At 44.8% G+C, this 18,281-nt stretch overlaps 1 protein-coding gene across 1 annotated transcript; it reads left to right on the top strand.

Annotated features, from left to right (window-relative positions):
- The first annotated feature begins 452 nt into the window (after positions 1-452).
- On the top strand, positions 453-15,125 carry SDR16C5 (short chain dehydrogenase/reductase family 16C member 5). Its single transcript, XM_003420012.3, has 6 exons — positions 453-785; positions 5,337-5,468; positions 8,493-8,592; positions 11,237-11,381; positions 12,075-12,200; positions 14,940-15,125. Exons 1-6 carry the CDS (start codon positions 453-455, stop codon positions 15,061-15,063), a joined length of 960 nt encoding a protein of 319 aa, XP_003420060.1. The 3' UTR covers positions 15,064-15,125.
- Positions 15,126-18,281: the final 3,156 nt, after the last annotated feature.

Raw genomic sequence — 18,281 nt, 5'->3', positions numbered from 1 at the left:
AAACTAAAACCAGAGAGATAGACGTTATGTCATAAACATCATGATGGGGTCAGGACTTTGAGCATAAAGGCAGCCAACCAGACTCGGGATCATTATGAAGAAAGGTAACCATGAAGAAATAATGAACGTATGCCCTGGGGTGAATTTTGGCAGGGTAGTTACAGTTCCTGATTAATGATCATTTCCGTGATGTGACAGCATAGGAGGCATACAAATATGTGCCTAGCTCGGTGCTAGGTACTGAGGATAGGAAGGTGGACAAGCTGTAGTCCCTGAAGTATTCTTCCCCTTTCCGGCTTCAGAGTTTGCTACCAGGAGAGGTGTTTAAATCAAGCTTCTCATTCACTCTAACTCCTTCAGACTGGGAGCTCCACGTAGTAAACAAACTCAGAAGGGTTGGATGGCCAAGTCTTCATACACTTCATTCTTTTTTTTTAGGTGTCAACCAGAATATGGCTCCCGACAGCAAACCGAAAGACAGTGTGGCCTTGTTCTTAGGAAAAATACTCTTTTCTCTTTTGGAGACTATGGTGTTTTCCTTAATCCCAAAGCCAAGGAAGAACGTTGCTGGTGAAATAGTCCTTGTAACAGGTGCTGGGAGTGGACTTGGAAGGCTGTTAGCCTTACAATTTGCCCAGCTTGGATCGGTGCTTGTTCTATGGGACATCAATAAAGAGGGGAATGAGCAGACATGCAGGATGGCTCGGGAAGCTGGGGCCATGAAAGCTTATGCTTATTCCTGTGACTGCAGTCGAAGGGAAGACGTGTACCGAGTGGCCGACCAGGTACATCTTCAGTATTAGCTATTTGGTACTAGTGGCAAGAATGCTAAGAAAATACTTGGACATGCATCAGTTTCTTTGTCCATTTGCCTTTCTTAGTGCCTATTCGCCTATCTCGAATTTCCCTTTAATTTAAAAAATATTGCGGGAAAGGGGGACAAAGTGTTTTGAGTCCTTACCTATGCAAGACACCGTGCTAAGCACCTTATCTATACCATATCATAACCCTGTGAAGTACAGCCCGTTATTATCCCCATTTTACAAGTAAGGAAACTGAGACATGGAGAAGAAGTTAAGTAGCTTACCTAAGAAACATAGCCTGCCCAGTGTCACAGAGCTAGTAAATGACTGAGCCAGGATTTGAACCCAGAGTTAGTCTGGTCTTAAACTCCGGCTATTTCACCACTCTACAGTGAGTTTCATTTCAATCTTTACTTCTTTCAAGTTGTCATGAGAAAATCTGAATTCATCCTAAAGGTGCGTAACAGCATTGGCACCTGAGGCGGTTACACAGACGCACATATAAAGAAACCTTACAGGGAAGCCGATGGCGCAGCTCTCCTGAGCTCCTGGAGGCACAGTCTGTGTGGCAGTTGCCCCCTTTCTCTCAGAAAGAGTTCTCTGTCCTCTACATTGGCATTTTTCCTCCATCCTACACTCTCCTGGGACCTTTATCGTGGCTCCCAGGATCCCCCGGTGAAAAGCCTGGCAAGAACAGACTTACCCACAGTGCACCACTCCTCCATAATCACCTGGCACCCCTTGCCACCTCCTACTCCACTTCCTAGTGGAAAGGTCTAGGAGATACGTTTTCTACCGTTTACTTAAGTTTGTACACCTGGCACCTCTGTTACCACCGTCTTCCAACACAGGCTGCCAGTACAGTCTGCAGAGATCAAAACCTGACAGAGTTGCCCTGGGGCCACCCTCAGAGTGTGGTTCTACCTGTGTTGCAACTGGCTCGGAACTTCAATCATTTCACTTCACGCCCTGATACCTGGTTTGTGGACTTACATGGACAGCAAACAGCTTTTGTGGCTGCTCTTGAGCAATGGCTTGTTGATATCTAAACACTGAAGGCTTTCAGGTATTGTATAAGCTAGCATGAGGTGCTCTATAAATACTTTCCTCCCATTTCTGTGATTTAGTTCTGTATGAGCTGATTTCATTTCAGAAATTGTCAAACAGGGCATAAACCAACCCCAGTACCCTCGAGTCGATTCCGACTCACAGCGACCCTATAGGACAGAGTAGAACTGCCCCATTGAACAGGGCATAGTACTAGTTTATTACCCAGCTTGTATCTCTTTTGGGCTTGGTGAGAAGTAACTGTACATCCTCTTCTGAACTCAGGGAAGGCAAATTACTCTCCACTGTTGTACGCCAACCATTTCCACTTCTCATTTTGGATAGCGGGAAAGTGCCAGAGAATTTTAAGAAGTATTCCATAGAGAAGGGATCAAGGAGACAATTTTCAGAACAGTTACAGCAGTGTTTCACCTCAGCCGACTCCCTTATAACTCTGAATAGTGTCTCTAAAGATCATAGCTTTGCACTAGTTCAGAGTTCCGCTTTGCTGCTCAGCACTGACTGACTAGTCAGCACAGAGAGCAGATTGACTAGAGCTATGTTGTCATTACTTATCCTTAATGTAGAACATGGAAGTATCCTAACTGTGTATTTAATGTCTGTGATCCCTTAGACAAGGCAAATTCAAATCAATTTTGCTTGACCTACCTCTAACTGACTGCATTGTTCCATTCCACAACAATAAAAAGAAGCATTAATGTTTTTGTACCATCTGTGAAAATGCCATATTAGTGATTTCTGATGTCCAAGGTCAAATTTCAAATGTAAACCGAGTGGTCCTTCAAAGTAGCTGACTTGTCACCATTGCCAATAAACAGTGGCAGGGAAATTCAGATCTGCCATCTTGTACAGGTTAGCATTAGACAGGGCCATGCATGAAAGCAAAGGGGTCCTTCTGTGGGTTCCTGTTTTCATAGCATGGATGCTCATAGAGAAATCCCTGCTTAGAGACAGGGGTTATATCCAAGTCTTGTGAGAGTTGTCATACAGGGTTGAATAGACAGTTGCCTTACTCTTACAAAGAGAATAGTGAATGCAAAAAAAAAAAAAAAAGTGAAAAGCTACAGTTTGCACCCTTCTCCTTGAAATATTATCCCTGAACCCTTCATGAAACAACAACAAGCTTATTTAAAGGGTGAGCATTTTATTGTACGATCATATATCAGTTAAACGTATACAGTAGTTAGATCACTTACAATTAAACCCAATCTTTTTTTTCCTTCATGTAGCAGAGATTGAATAGTCTTGGTGCCTTTCCATGGCTTAATTTAAAGGGGAAAAAAATAGACTTTAGCCCCTTCTCCCCCAAAAAGAAAGAAAATAAAAACCAAATACTGTATACACAAAAGAGATAAATCAAGAGGAAGGAAGATTATTCTCATGAAAAATCCCATGGCACACGCTTACTTCAGTGTATTTAAAGTACAGTGCTTAAAAGTATAATTTTTACGTACTACCAAGATAAAAGCCACAGGTAATAACGCCCTAGATGTTTACTTAGATGCCTACTTTGAAACGCTGAGCTTGGTATGAAAGTCTGGCCCTTGTGTTGTCAGATGACAAAGCATATGCTCATGTTTTAGTCACATGAGTAGTGGTGGCGGCTGCGTACAGAGTCCTGTCTACTTCTCTCTGTTGTAACTTCACCCCTGTCTCTCAGCGACAACATCAGCCCTAACGCTTGTACAGTCTTCTGCCAAAGCCCCTTTCTTCCTTTTGATTTTTCCCATAGGCAGGACTCACCTGCTTGGTTATAGCCTTGACGGCTGCTCAATTTGAATTTGACAAATATCTTAACCACTCTTCAAATCAGACTACAGCTTGTTAGATGGTTTCCAGTCTTTGATCTGAAACTGTAAGGAAAATGTGAGGTGCCCTTAAACTCTATTTCTTCTTAAATTTTTCCGGGGCTGCAGACCTCATTGGCTAATGGGCATGCCTAACACATGTACCTCCTGCTGCTGGGAGCCAGGCCTTCCACCGTAGCAGACGAGGAGGGCAGCACACCCTCTTGGCTTCAGTGATACTTCATCCCCTATACCCAATGTGCAGCGACACATCCTGGACCACACGGGCAGGCACGCACACACCTGTGCACACGCAAACGGGCACATGCACACATGTACACAGATGCATGCTTATGTGTACATGCATGCGTACATGGTGTACACACCATACATGCGTACACACAGGTGTGCATGCACACACACACACAACGCACGCAGACATGCATGCACACAAAACTAGAGCTAAAAGTAGTGCTACCGTGAGCCTCCTCTGGCAACAATGAGGCAGCCTCAGCAAGTGGCTCCTTCTGACTTGGGGATCAGCATCCCTGCTGTGTGACACAAATTATAGTAACGAAGTTCACACATGAAGCAGAGCCCAGCCACAGTGCCACCTCCTGTCCTCAGTCCTGGAAAATCCTCTGCCCAAATCCGACCTGAGAGCCAGAATTACACCCTGGAGATTTGGTATAAGGGAAGGGCTCCCGTGTCACACCCAGAATTTTTATTAAGTAAAAGTCACTGGGAGCCTCCTTTGTCCAATGTCACAACATCAAACCAGATTTGCTGATCCTCTCCTAACAGATATGACACCCAATAGTTTGAGGTGGAGAGAAGAAAACCAGCCAGGCTGATGAAACAGGACAGACAGGTTCTAAGATGTGCTGTGCTGTGGGTTTTACGCACATGTGAGAGCGTCATCCTCTGACTCCAGCCACTCCCTTCTCTGCCACTCCCTGGTGTGTGCTAGGTCTTGGTTTATACCACATTCAGGTATAATGAAGCTATTCTTAGGTCCCATCAGGCTGATTAAAATGATATGCTTCAGAGTACAGAACAATGTGGAGTCCCTGGGTGGTACAAACAGCTAAGTACTCAACTGCTAACTGAAGGTTGCCGGTTTGAACCCACCCAGAGGTGTGGCCATCTGCTTCCGAAAGGTCACAGCCTTGAAAATCCTATAGACTGCAGCACATAGGTTGCCATGAGTCAGAATTAACTCAATGGTTACTGGTTTATTTTGTTGTTGTTATTTTACAGAACAATACACAGTGTGTAGAACAAAGTTGTTAATCACTGAGTATATGCTACAGCTCAAATCGTAGAAGGATAACAGTGTGCTAGCATTAGAACCATATTAAGACCAGGGGAAGGAATGAGAAGAAGACATCAGAATTGGGTCTCTGGTGCACTGTAAACTCAACCAAAGAAATAAAACCTGCTTTTTGTGTGTGTGTGTGCTTTAAGTGAAAGTTTACAAATCAAGTCAGTCTCTCATTAAAAAAATTATATACACCTTGCTGTACACTCCTAGTTGTTAACATGCTTTGCTTTTAGAGTGCATCAATTCGGTCTGAGCTAACAAGGATAAAAAAAAGTATAAAGCTATGAGAAAATGGAACTTAGGTCATATAAGGAATTAGTGCCTCTGTGGTGTTGCTGTTGTTGTTCTATTCAGGTTAAAAAAGAAGTTGGTGATGTTTCCATCCTGATCAACAATGCTGGGATTGTAACAGGCAGAAAGTTCCTCGAGTGTCCAGATGAGCTTATGGAAAAGTCTCTTGATGTGAACTTCAAAGCACACTTATGGGTAACTAATTTTTCTTCTCATAATAAATATAAAATTACTCCAGCATTTACGAATACCTTCGTCTTGCTCTCTTAAGATACTAGTATCTCCCTCTAAGTAAAGCCCAGGCTCCTGTAGTTGAGACTTGTCCTGGTGTACCCAGTTGTCCTCTCCTGGTCCAACTTAACCTGTACTTTCTGAGAGCTCTGTTCAGGGACTCCTCCAAAGATGAGGACAGAATGGTGCCCACAGTCACGCAACCCTCTGTTAATTGCTGGGGTTACAGGCAACGATCCTTGGCACCTCATGTGTATGTAATTCTCAAAACAGCTCAGTGAGATAAAAGATCATGTACCTTTTCTCTAATGAGGAAACAGAGGAGTTAAGAGATTTGCTCAAGGGAGAACGAAGAAAACTAAAGATATGAGGGAAAGTTTAGTCCAAAGGACCAATGGACCACAACTACCACGGCCTCCACAATTCTGAATCCAGTACAATTAGATGGTGCCTGGCTACCACCACTGACTGCTGTAACAGGGATCACAGTAGAGGGCCCCAGACAGAGCTGGAGAAAAATGTAGAACAAAATCCTAATTCACAAAAAAAGACCAGACTTACTGGCCTGACAGAGATTGGAGAAACCCCGAGAATATGGCTTCTGGACACTCTTTTAGCTCAGTACTGAAGACACTCCTGAGGTTCACCCTTCATCCAAAGATTAGACAGGCTCATAAGATAAAATGAGACTAAAGGGGCACACCAGCACAGGGGCAAGGACTAGAAGGCAGGAGGGGACAGGAAAGGTGGTAATATGGAACCCAAGGTCAAGAAGGGAGTGTGTTGACATGTTGTGGGGTTGTTAACCAATGTTATAAAACAATATGTGTCCTATAGGGTCTCTATGAGGTGGACTCAAAAAAAAAAAAAAAAACGATTTGCTCATGGCACAAGTGACAGCCAGTAAGTGATAGCACTTACACATGACCTGGTAACCTTATAATTTGCCTCAACTGGCACACTTTTGGAAGTGAAAGCAGGCATTATTAATAAGCAAATATCAATCAGGCTTGTTTGTGCTTATACCCAAACCAAGACATAGGGTCACCTTAGTACCTCACTCGGGAAAAGTGCCACCCACACCAAGGGACCCAGCCTCTGACTTCCAAAGTGATATGCCCACATGTAGAAGTTGCATTTTCCGGGCTCCGCTGAGACAGTCCTGTCTGGCCTCCCTGTGCTGTGCCCGGGCCCTCCATCACCTGCCCCCATTCTGGGGCCCGATTTGTTCTGGCCCTTCTCGGGGCAAGGCACTCCTTCTGGGAGTAAGTGTTTGCTGGGAGTTTCTGAGAACCCACATCCACTTCACTCCTTTCCACAGAGACTTTCTGTCCAGCCCTCCTTTGGTGGCCTTCACATGCAATTTGTGGTTTGTAGAATGTCACCCGGTTTCACTAAAAATGCAGTGCTGACGGTGGGATTCTTGGCAATCTGTATGGTTTCCAGGAGAAAAATGGAAAGATTCAGAACTGTGGCCACATGCTCCAACAGGAACTTCTGTGATTAATTTATGCTCCCTTCTTCCAGACGCCTCTCTCCTTCATGCTTATACCCAATACAGGGTCAGGATAAAGATGAAGAGCACTGTTTCCTTCAAAGTCTCCTGTCCTCTGGTTTTGTGTTCTTTTCCAGCCTCTCTGCTTTTCCTCTTTCTCCTGCATGGTCTCCTCTTTCTCCCTGTCTTCCTTTAGTTCTTCTTGGATCTTGGTGTTTCCGTACCCCTCTCATTGCCTCTAGTCCCCAACTCTATCCATATGTTCTCGGAGCACCTGCTCTTTCCCAAGCTCAGAACTAGGTGCTTAATTGCTGGAGGGCTCAGGGGGCTCCATGATGACCATATTCCCAAGGGGCAGGTAGGTCCTGAAGGGAAGTGAATTGACTCATGACAGATCCAGACCTCACAGCTAGGTCTTCTTGCTCTACATCCAGGGCATTTTTTTATTCTTTAATGTTGTTTTAGTTTCCCACAGCTCTGTTAGTTTCTCTCAGAAACTCACTGTGATGCAGATGAACAAAAGATGTTTGGCCTTTCTAAGAGATCCCTTTTCTAACCTCCTTATCGTCTTCATGGAGTCCCTGGGTGATGCAAATGGTTAAGTACTTGGCTACTAACACCAAAGTTGTTGGTTCAAGTCCACCCACAAGCACCTCAGAAGAAGGGCCTGGCAATCTGCTTCCCAGCAATCAGCCACTGAAAACCCTACAGAGAAGTTCTCTCTGACACCCATGGGATCACCATGAGTCAGAGTTGACTCCATGCCAGCTGGTTTGATTTGGTTTTTAATCCTCTTCTATTTGAATAATTAGTTCTTTTTTGCAGAAGACATTGTCTCCAGAAGCCCATTTCCCTCCCTTTTACATTTTTTCTCCTCAGGAAGATTTTTCTCAGAGGTGAAGATGTTCTACAGAACTGAAAAATAATGTTCTTTTTCTAACAGATTTTCTGTTTTATGAAATGAAATAAAAATAAGAAACAGTTACTCAAAGAAGTAGAAATGAGTTTAAAACAAAGCTACCCTTTTAAATTGAAGCCAGCAGCAAGAAGTCCTCTGTACAGTATTCAGGAAGAATTTGAAATTCAAAAATAAGCAAAGGAGAAGAAAAGGCAATGCAAATCTTAAGAAAAAAATTAGATCCTTGGGCACTCTTGCTTTGTTTTTGATTGTGGCTGTCACAACTAAGATTTTCCTGACTTCAATCATGGTCTTAACATTTTGTTGTTAAAGGTCAAAGATGAGCAAAAAAATAAGACAAACTATTTTTAATATTGGAACTGCCACCAGAGAAATATTGATAAAAAAAAAATATTGATAGAACAGGTTAAATAGGTTAAAATGGTTCCTTTCCAGATGTTTAAATTTCCACATCCCATTGCCTTCAGGTATTTTTATGAGCTTAAGAGAAAATTTTTTTTAGTTATAAAGGTCATATAAACAGATGAAGAGAGTATATATCATGGTACTAAATGTTAAAAGTTTTATTTTGCAGACATACAAAGCCTTTCTACCTGCTATGATTGCTAACGACCATGGACATTTGGTTTGTATTTCAAGTTCAGCTGGGTTATTTGGAATATGTGGGCTGGCAGGTAAGAGAAATATCCTGCTTCACAATTGCAAAATTCTGTATAACCTTAACTTACGTAATGGCTCTGAATACTCAGCACAGCCCTGATAATAAAGGATAAGAAATTAAGAGTTACAAACAGTAAGTGGTTAAGAACGCCATCGAGAAGCCAAACTGCCAAGTGAATATACTTATGTTTCGTTGGATTGTGCACCTTGGGATCATTAGGAATCAGTCCAGCCCCCTGAGTTTAAAAAGAGAACATACAGATAAATATTTTTGCACAGGTGGTTGTCATAGTAACAGTCCTCAAAATTGCACGTGGCACTGTCATCAGGATGGAAAGGACAACCCTGCCTTCTTCTAACATTGTCATTCAATGGTCTCCCCCGCCATGAGTTTAGAGAAAGTTTCTCCACCCCAGGGGAAAAAAAAAAAAATTACCATTGAGTTCATTCCAACTGATAGCAACCCCATAGGACAGGGTAGAACTGCCCCGTAGGTTTCCAAGGAGTGGCTGGCGTATTTAAATTGCCGATGTCGTGGTTAGCAGCTGAGTTCTTAACCACTGTACCACCAGGGCTCCTTTTCCATGCCAGAACATCTAGAATGAACCTGTCCGCTAGTTCACTGGTTGGTTGATTGTAGGGCGGAGGGAGCGAAAGTGATAAACCGGCTCCTTGGGAAGGAGTCTTGACCTAGAGCTGCCTCTAGGAGGAGCAGAAAGCTTGCCTTTATCTGCCAGGGGTTCACTGGAGCCAAGGCCATATGTCCTGGCTTACGCAGACCCCTGACACTCAGCCATCAGAAACTGTAGCAACAACCCTCAGATACCAGATTGGACAGTGTGCTGATGAGACCCCCTCATAATGCTTTGGATCCAAGCATATTTCAGGATTCACGAAACTAGTCCTAAAAAAAAAACCAAAACAAAACCCATTGCCGTCAAGTCAATTCCGACTCCTAGTGACACTACAGGACAGAGTAGAACTGCCCCAGAGAGTTTCCAGGGAGTGCCTGGTGAGTTTGAACTGCAGACCTTTTGGTTAGCAGCCATAGCTCTTTACTGTGCCACCGGGGTTTCCACACTAGTCCTAGTACTGTCCATTTCATTTGCATGCATAGGTTTTTCAGCACCACCCGTCATCCAAAATAGCACTACTCTCTACCCATCTCCTCGTACCCTGGACTTCCTTTCCTCTGGCCTTCGTAGAGTCCATCGAATGTTATTGCTGTGTCTCTCTAACCTGTCTGATAAGTCACAGGCCTTTGAGATAATACAAGTATTTCTACAGCTCCTGTGAATCCTTTTTCTGGCCCAGTATCCCCATCTTCAGACACAAAACTCCCACCACCAACTCACTGTAGAAATAACTAGAAGCCTTTTGTGTTTCCCACCTCAGGTCATCTGAGATGCTAGTTTAGGATGTGGATTCCCTGGACCCTGGGCCATATCTGCTAATCAGAACCTCAGGGTTTAGGGGCTCCGTGAGCAGCATTGTTACCAAATGCCACAGAGAATCCTAAAAAATGCTCAGCGCTCCATTCCCCTTCCCTCCTTCTAGGCTCTTAGCCACTGCTTCCCTGCCCCAGGCCCCACACTCATAGCCTGGCTCCTGCCAGGTATAGCAGCTGGTCTACAACTTAGTTAATATGCCTCTTTTGACTATGTGAGACCAAAGAAAAGCCTAAGTTCACCCAAGCTCCATTTCTTCCACAAACTTCTCTGTTCAGAGAATTGAATATTCAGTTGTTTACTTGAAGCATGTGTGGCTTGTGATAGAAAGCTCAAAATGAACATAAATGCCACTTTTCACTGCCCTCTTCGTTTTCAAGGTATTTTAGAGGCTGAGGGTGAAGTTATCAAGGCGTTCGTTTCTTCTGCAAGTGGAAGGAGGGTTATAGTTAGAAGAATACTTGGTCTGAATCCCATGACCATGCTGACCTCTCTCACCTGTATCACTTTTAATTCCTTCTTTTGTATGTTTTTTGGCCCCAATTGGGATGCACATCTTACATCCATGTCACAACTAGTATAGTGTCTAACTTTCATTACCTTCTAAGCGAAGTCTGAGGGGCAGTGGTGAGTCAGTGGTAGAATTTTTGCCTTCCACGCGGGAGACGTGAGTTTGATTCCCAGTTAATGTACCTCATGCCCAGCCACTACCTGTCTGTCAGTGGAGGCTTGTGTTGCTGTGTTGCCGATCAGGTTTCAGAGGAGCTTCCAGGCTTAGACAAACTAGGAAGAAAGGCCTGGCAATCTACTTCCAAACATCAGCCAATGAAAGCCCTCTGGACCACACGTGATCTGATCCGCTAACCAATCATGGGGAATGGCACAGGATCAGGCAGTGTTTTGTTCTGTTGTTCATGGAGCTGCCATGAGTCGGGCCAACTCGAGGGCAACCAGCAACAACAGCAAGCAAAGTCTAGCAGTTCAGCCCATAGGAGACCCACCAGAGCCATTTTTTCTGGGCGTTCAGCTGGTCATTATCAGTTTAGTCTACTCGTACTCTTCCCATTCACTGTGCACCTCCTCCCACCGAGCTCCAAGAACTCTGAAATCATTGTCACATTCTCCGTTGGCATTAATGTAACAAGTAAGTCCTAATGTAATACTACGTAAAGGTTTTAGAATGTACGTTAGCATTGTTTGTCTGTTTCAGATTATTGTGCGAGTAAATTTGCTGCCACTGGGTTTGCCGAATCTGTGTTTGCAGAAACAATTGCCCAAAACCAAAAGGGGATCAAAACCACTATCGTGTACCCATTTTTTACAAACACTGGAATGTTTGATGGTTGTTCTACCGCGTAAGTATATCCTTTGATTTTGAAGAAACTGTTTTTTTTTTTTTAATGATTGGTTCTCAATTTGTTATTTAAAAAAAAATTTTTTTATTTTATTTGAAAGATAGTTTTCTAGGACTCAGGCTAATTTATAAATAGTTTCAGAATTTGTGTCTTTCCTAGTATGTGGTGGTATCTAAACTACTGAGTTTAATGCAAGAGACTCATCAAGGCAGTGTCCCCGAGAGGGGGGCCACCCTTTAGCTTGAATCTACTGGTTCAACTCCAGGACTCTCCAGGCCGCAGCCCCTCACTGCCACCCGGTCCCACACTGCCCTCCTCCTCCAACTACACGGAGGCTCGGAAGTCATTGAAGGGGCCTGTTACCCAGTTCTGAATCTCACGGAGATCACAAGCAGTTTGTTTTCAGCCACTTTGCCGCACAACACTTAGATCTGTGTGTTTAACGGGTTCACATATATGTATGTGTGCACCATGCCACTGTATGAGTTAGATCATCATTTTCCACTTCAGATTCTAGGTTATTACTTACCATGCTGCTAATAAGGGAGGAAACATGAGTGAAATTGGGAAAGAAAAGAAGCAAATAAGTGATAATATCTTACTACCTTTTTATCCCTAATTTTAGAAAAACTGTTTTTCTTAATTGGTAATTTGTGGGCACTTTTTTTTTTTTTTTTTTTTTCTTGTCTCTAGCTCTCCAAATCTGTTGCCTATTCTGGAACCAGAATATGTCGTCAGAAAAATAGTAGATGCTGTTCTGCAAAATCAGCTATATTTGTGTATACCAAAGACTTTATACTTCCTGCTTTTTTTAAAAAGGTAACACTATCAGCTTCCTTTTAGTATCTTCTATTACTTCTCTAATGTGCCAGTCTACAGCATATTCCAAAACCCCTGCTAAATGAATGAATTTTAAAAAGGAAACCTGTTAAGTCCTGTTGAGCCCTCCAGGAGCCTTTTGCTGTCATACTCTCAAATCTGCAACTCCACATTGCTCTCCAGGGCTCTAGCAAGTGGGGTTGGCCCTCCCCTGCCATCTTGGTATTGTGCTACTATCAAAAGAAGTGGGTTTACTGAGGGATCTATGGACAAAGGGAAGTGTTTTTTTAGGAAAAATGCCTTGTGTTGTGCTAATCACAAAACAAGCCTATTTGAGTAGATACTGTACCTGTGCTTCCTCAAGTACAGAAACCCTGGTAGAGTAGTGGTTAAGAGCTGTGGCTGCTAACCAAAAGGTCAGCAGTTTGAATTCACTAGGCACTCCTTGGAAACTCTATGAGGCAGTTCTGTTCTGTCCTATAGGGCTGCTATGAGTCGAAATCAACTCGACAGCAGCGGTTCTGATTTTGTTTTTTTTATTGGGGTTTTTGCTTTGCAAAGAAGCTCGTTCCACTATTGAAACAATCCCCTCTGTTGAGTTGAAATTTGTCTCGTTTTCATGTCTTCTCGTTGTTCTTTGTCTTGCCTTGCCCTCTGGCACTACACACGTAATTCCATTACTCTTGACAATGACAAAGGAGCCCTGGAGGTGGAATAGTTAAAGCGTTTCTGCTAACCAAAAGGTCTTCAGTTCAAAACCACCAGCTGCTCCGGGGGAAAAAGATGTGGCAATCTGCTTCCGTAAAGATTTACAGCCTTGTAAACCCTATGGGGTCACTATGAGTCAGAATCGACTCAATGGCAGCAGGTTTGGTTTTGACAATGACCAGTCCTCAGTTATTTGAACATAGGTATCATACCTCCACCACATGGCTAGCTACCATTGCCCTTGCTATGCATGGAAATTCCTTTTCTCTTCAGCTAGCCACGTCTGCTTTGTGTAGTGAGCCCAAGTCATTCATAAACCCTTTTGGTCGACCAGGGCTTCACCCTACCCAGGAGTGATCACTGGCTGACTGAGGCTGGGAGGGAGGGGCAAAGGTTCTTTGACAAGGATTTGAAAGCCTGGTCTGTGTTCCCGCTTTGACTAAGTCTGTGACACTGAGCACGCCATTTGTTCTCCAGCCTCCCATTCCACGCGCATAGCAGACCTCAATGTTTGTCATGGCCTGTAGGTCAGTGTGACGCCCTCTTTCCTGGGCACTGTGTGCATTCACTGGGCAGTGGGTCCTTGACAGTTAGATAGAGGCTTATAGCATAGGGATGCCATTTGTATAGTCCCTGGGTGGCTGCTAACTGGAAAGTTGGCAGTTCAGATCCACCCAGAGGCTCCTTGGAAGAAAGGCCTGGCAATCTACTTCTGAAAAATCAGCCACTGAAAACCCTATGGAGCGTAGTTCTACCCTGACACACAGGGTCGTCATGAGTCAGGGTCAGCACAACAGTAACTGGTGGTACTGATATTGCCAGTTGCTTAAGAACACGGGACTGAGTTTTCCTATTTTGAATAATTATGGAGGTTTTATTTCCTTCTGTGGGATGGTGGTTCTGTTGGCAACACCTGACTGAGGGCTGTGCAGTTCCTGAGGAGGCTTAAGCAAATATAGGACCCAGTGAAGAGCCTTGGTGAAGGGGATCCCACCACACACTCCACACACTGGGGTCCGATTCTCACTCCTCTGTCTTCACTCACTCCCCAGCTTTTAGAGAGTGTCCAGGGTGTCCCTGCACTGATCTCCATCCTGGCTCCGAGGTTACAGCAGTGAGCAAAAACAGATAGGAGTCGCTTCCCTTATGGAAATTATCTTCTTCCAGGGGAATGGGGGTGTCAGGAAACAAATTAAAAAGGTAAAGTAAAAGCAAAAGTGTGCTGACTGGTACTACGTGCTATGAAGCACAAAAAGGAAATCTGAGTGGGAGTGAAGGGGGGCAAGGTGAGGTTTAGTTTTAAATATGGTACTCAGGGGAGGTCTCTCAGCAAAGCTACCACCACATGGACATCCAGGGCAGTGTGCAGAGGCGTTGCCTTCCCCCACGCTGTGTCTGCTCCTACCTCTCCGTCCTTTGCAGTGGGGGTGTCAGGACCGATACGGGTCGTGTGCTGGGCTGTGATGGTGTGCGTGGGTGTCTCTCTGGGGTGTGCGGAGGAGAAGAGTATTCTGGGATCAGCCTTGCCAGAAGGGCTGAGGAGCCATGGCATGTAATCCTCACAGTAGTCCTGCAGAGAAGGATTTGTGCCCTCACGTACACTTGAGGAAACTATGGCTCATGCATTAAATAACTTGCCTGAGACGGCTTTGTAAATGGCAGACCTAGGATTTGAGCCAAGAGCAGTCAGCCAGCAAAGCCCAGGCCCACACCACATTATGCCACAATACTTTGAGCTTCTTGTTGACCATTCAGTAGCGCACAGAAGCTCTGGAACGTGAAACAGAGAGTGAATGGAGTAACATGACCAAAACAAGGAGAGAGAGGGGGCCTGAGAAGTGTCCTCTCCCACCGTGGGGGACCTCCCGGGGCCAGTGCAGTGATGCTGAGCTGGCGCAGGGCCAGGCCCGCATGAAGTGTACATGTGCGGGTGACCTCACGCAAGGTAATGGGGGACGCTGCTGCTCCGCTGAAAGGGGGAAGGTGCTTCATGAATGATACCTGGAGAGCTTACTCCTGTGTTCTCTTTAGTTTCTTGCCCCTCAGGACATTACTGATCTTAGCTAGATATCTGGACATTTTCCATGTAATGGATGGCGTCATGATGAAGAAAAACCTAAAGACCAACTCTACTTCTGACTGCAACACGACCTAATGCTTCTTTCAGCGAAGAACAGTAGTTGTGTCCAACAGTCGTATATATATCATCGGATTCCTTTGGAAATAATGTTGCTATCTGCTTTTTGGTTGAGATTTTTTTTTCCCCCCAATAAAAGGCAGCCCACTGTTGTCACTTCTGCTTGTAACAGATATGAGAGAGAGGAGTCGTTTTCAGGAGCTGCCCTCAGTGTTGGTCATTGGGGTGGTGACTCAAATGGTAGTGTGAGACCTCACAGGTCGTCCCAGATTTCTAAATAGCCAGGAGGACATTAGAAAAAGGGTAGTGGTCACTAACAGTGAATACCCTCCATGAACACCATATCGTTCTGATCAGAGCTTGCGCACATGGAGCTCCTGGATCGTTAGCACATGGAAAAAACATGGAAAGTGGCTTTTATTACTTACCCCAAGAAGCAGACAGCACACCAGAACAAATTTGGATCCATTTGTTAGTGTCCCCCTGAAACTAGAAGGCTGTCTGGGCAGAGATGACAGCTCTTCTGTATGTACCCCACTTTGCCACACAGGCAAAAGACTTAAAAGGGGGACTACCTTCTGCCAATCCCCGCAGGGGGAGAAATGAGGAAGACCATAGCTGGGCTCATCTGAAGGACTGCTTCCTCACAGGTTGGAGCTGGGCTGGCAGTGACCCTGGGGAGCAGAGGAGAGGGATGCCCACTCTCTGTAGGACACAGAGCTTGGGCTTTTCCATCACCTTGCTCTCAGCTTTAGCCCTTAGAACCTATACTACCTGCTATAGAAAGTGCAACCTCCCACACCATTCTTTCCAAAAAACATCATTGCTGTCAAGTCGATTCTGACTCATAGTGACCCTACAGGATGGAGTAGAACTGTCCCATAGGGTTTCCAAGGAGTGGCTGGTAGATTCCAACCACCAACCTTTTGGTTAGCAGTCGTAGACCTAACCACTGTGCCTCCAGGGCCCTGTTCTTTCCAAAGCACTACCCAAATGCAGACTTCTCAACTCCCTGGACATTCAGTCCAATGTCAGTCCAGCCAAAGGTGGCTGAGTGCCATCTATCGGGGAGCCCTACTGGACAGTCCCTGAAGGACCCCGTAGGCAAAGTACCCCAGTAGACAAAACTGCAGTAAGATGGCCTTTTTCCCCGGAAGGGATCAAAGAATGGCTGCTTCTTACTCTGAACATAAAACTCAGCTGAGTTAGATGTATTGCTACCTATTGATCCAAAAAACATACCCATACGGTTAGTTTAAAGTCTCTGGTATTTCAGGTTGGGCTTCATGTTGAGGCATTTTTCCACAGACTGGGAAATTCTGAGCCCTTGTAATCTCTGTGTTCACTTGTGATCTATTGTACTCTTAGTTTAATCAGCTGGCAAACTGCCTTCATGCTTTGGAGAATCACCATAAAAGCAAGGCTAAGGAAAAAATATGTTAATTGCCATATCCCTGGACTGCCTTCCCAGGCCGGTGGGGGCACCTGCCTGATAGAGAAACAGGGGCCTTATCCCTTGCCCCTTGTTTGTTCGGAGACAAGGAAGGGATGAGAAGTGTCTTGGAAGAAAGACCCTGTCAGAGTCAAAAGAAGAAAGAGTTTGAATATTTGGGGACTAAGTGTGCCCTTAGAGAGGCAGGGACCCAGGAATGTGGAGTATGGGCTCCACTGAAAGACTGATTTAACTTGAGCAGCCAGTGTGATCCTGACATCTCCGTCCCTGCACATCCTTTCCACCTAGAAAGCTGAAAAATATAAACTTGTTTTATGATAACACTGAGAGCTAAGCACTTTGCACGCATTATTTCATTAAACGAGAATATCATATCATTACTCAAAGAATATTAAAGGTATTTGGTCTATGCCAAATAATCAAAGGCATTTCCTTTCACAGTGACATCCTACTCCACTGTAGATGGGTCCTGAGAGGATCAAAAGGCCCTGGCAGACTCACCAATCAAGGTTCCAAGTCCTTGGTTAGCAAGGTTAATTAAGAGAGAGGCACGGTATTGCTCCTGTATTACAAGTCCAGAAGTGTATATTCCAGGAGACTGTCTGGTAGAAAAATAAAGACAGAGACTCCTAGGGGATTTCAAAGAACAAAGGTCTGGCGGGATAGTGTGTGTCCACCACATCTTAACAGCATTAACAGCAATTATTTCTAATTGGAGTGCATCTTGGCTGGGCGACTATAAAGGCCTGAGATTCAATTGTGGTTTTACAATACCCGTAAAATTGTCTAAACAAATTCAGATGTACTTAGGGCGCTCCTAATGAGAGGAGACCACATGTAAATTAGAGGATTCTGTAGGGCAGTGAGTAACAAGGTGATTTAATGCCACTGGGGAGCGAGCACTCTCCGCCTGTGCCCAGGCCAGTGTCCATCCGAAAAGGGATCCTAATGAGCCATGATCAGGAACCTGACGCCTCAGGGTGAGGGCACAGCCCAGGACTGGACACCCTGTTCTCTGGACATATTAGTCCCAATGCTGCCCGGGAGCTGAGGAGGACTCCAGTGACTAAGTTTGAGTAAAAAGGTGTGACCATGTACTTTTTTTTTCTGGGGGAGGGCGTGTTGGTTTTATATTTTTAGCCAAAATAGAAAAAGGTAAGCCAGGCCACATTGGCCTCCTTGCCTCTCAGTGCCCTAACACAGTTTGTCAAGTAATATCAGAGGCAGAGCACAAATTCCAACCTCTGAGAGTCAGCACTGCAGAGAAGCATGACCAAGAATATGGGTCCCAGGACAAACACTGCCATGTGAGGCAGGAAATCGCCTGCAGAGGAACTGGGAAGAGACAATGGGGCAGTCTGGGCACACTTACCCTTTACAGATGAGTGACCCATCTTGGGTTGACCTGGGCACCCTCAGGGCTTGCCTCCTCTCTTAGCTGCTAAAAGAGCCCCCTTTGCTATTGGCGAACAGGCTAGAATTCAGCTCTTGAGGGGGCCTTGGATTCCCTATTTTTTGTTTTTGTTTTCCCTCCATAAGCTTGCTATCAAACTGGAAACCAAACCAATGACAAGTGCATCAGCCTTTGGTGCTCATTCCTGGGGGAGGCTGCTTGTGAAGCGGTAATGGAGAAGGCTTTGCCATCTGTATCCAGATAGTGTACATGCACTTGGGCGTCCTCATCGTGTATCAGCAGAGTGATACATGTGGTGTAAGGTGACACATCCCAGGCCATTAATAATAATTAGTCATTGTATCAGAGCTTAGAACGCCATTGATTTCC

The sequence above is a fragment of the Loxodonta africana genome, chromosome 18 (assembly GCF_030014295.1).
Source record: "Loxodonta africana isolate mLoxAfr1 chromosome 18, mLoxAfr1.hap2, whole genome shotgun sequence".
Taxonomy (NCBI): Eukaryota; Metazoa; Chordata; class Mammalia; order Proboscidea; family Elephantidae; genus Loxodonta; species Loxodonta africana.
Note: the sequence above shows the minus strand (reverse complement) of the source record. Positions and strands in the feature narration are given on the sequence as shown.

Excerpts from the sequence above, each read along its gene's own strand:
- SDR16C5 (XM_003420012.3), top strand. The coding sequence starts at position 453 with ATGGCTCCCGACAGCAAACCGAAAGACAGTGTGGCCTTGTTCTTAGGA. Across the intron at positions 786-5,336 it reads TGTACCGAGTGGCCGACCAG|GTTAAAAAAGAAGTTGGTGA; the intron begins GTACATCTTCAG and ends TGTTCTATTCAG. Across the intron at positions 12,201-14,939 it reads TTCCTGCTTTTTTTAAAAAG|TTTCTTGCCCCTCAGGACAT; the intron begins GTAACACTATCA and ends TGTTCTCTTTAG.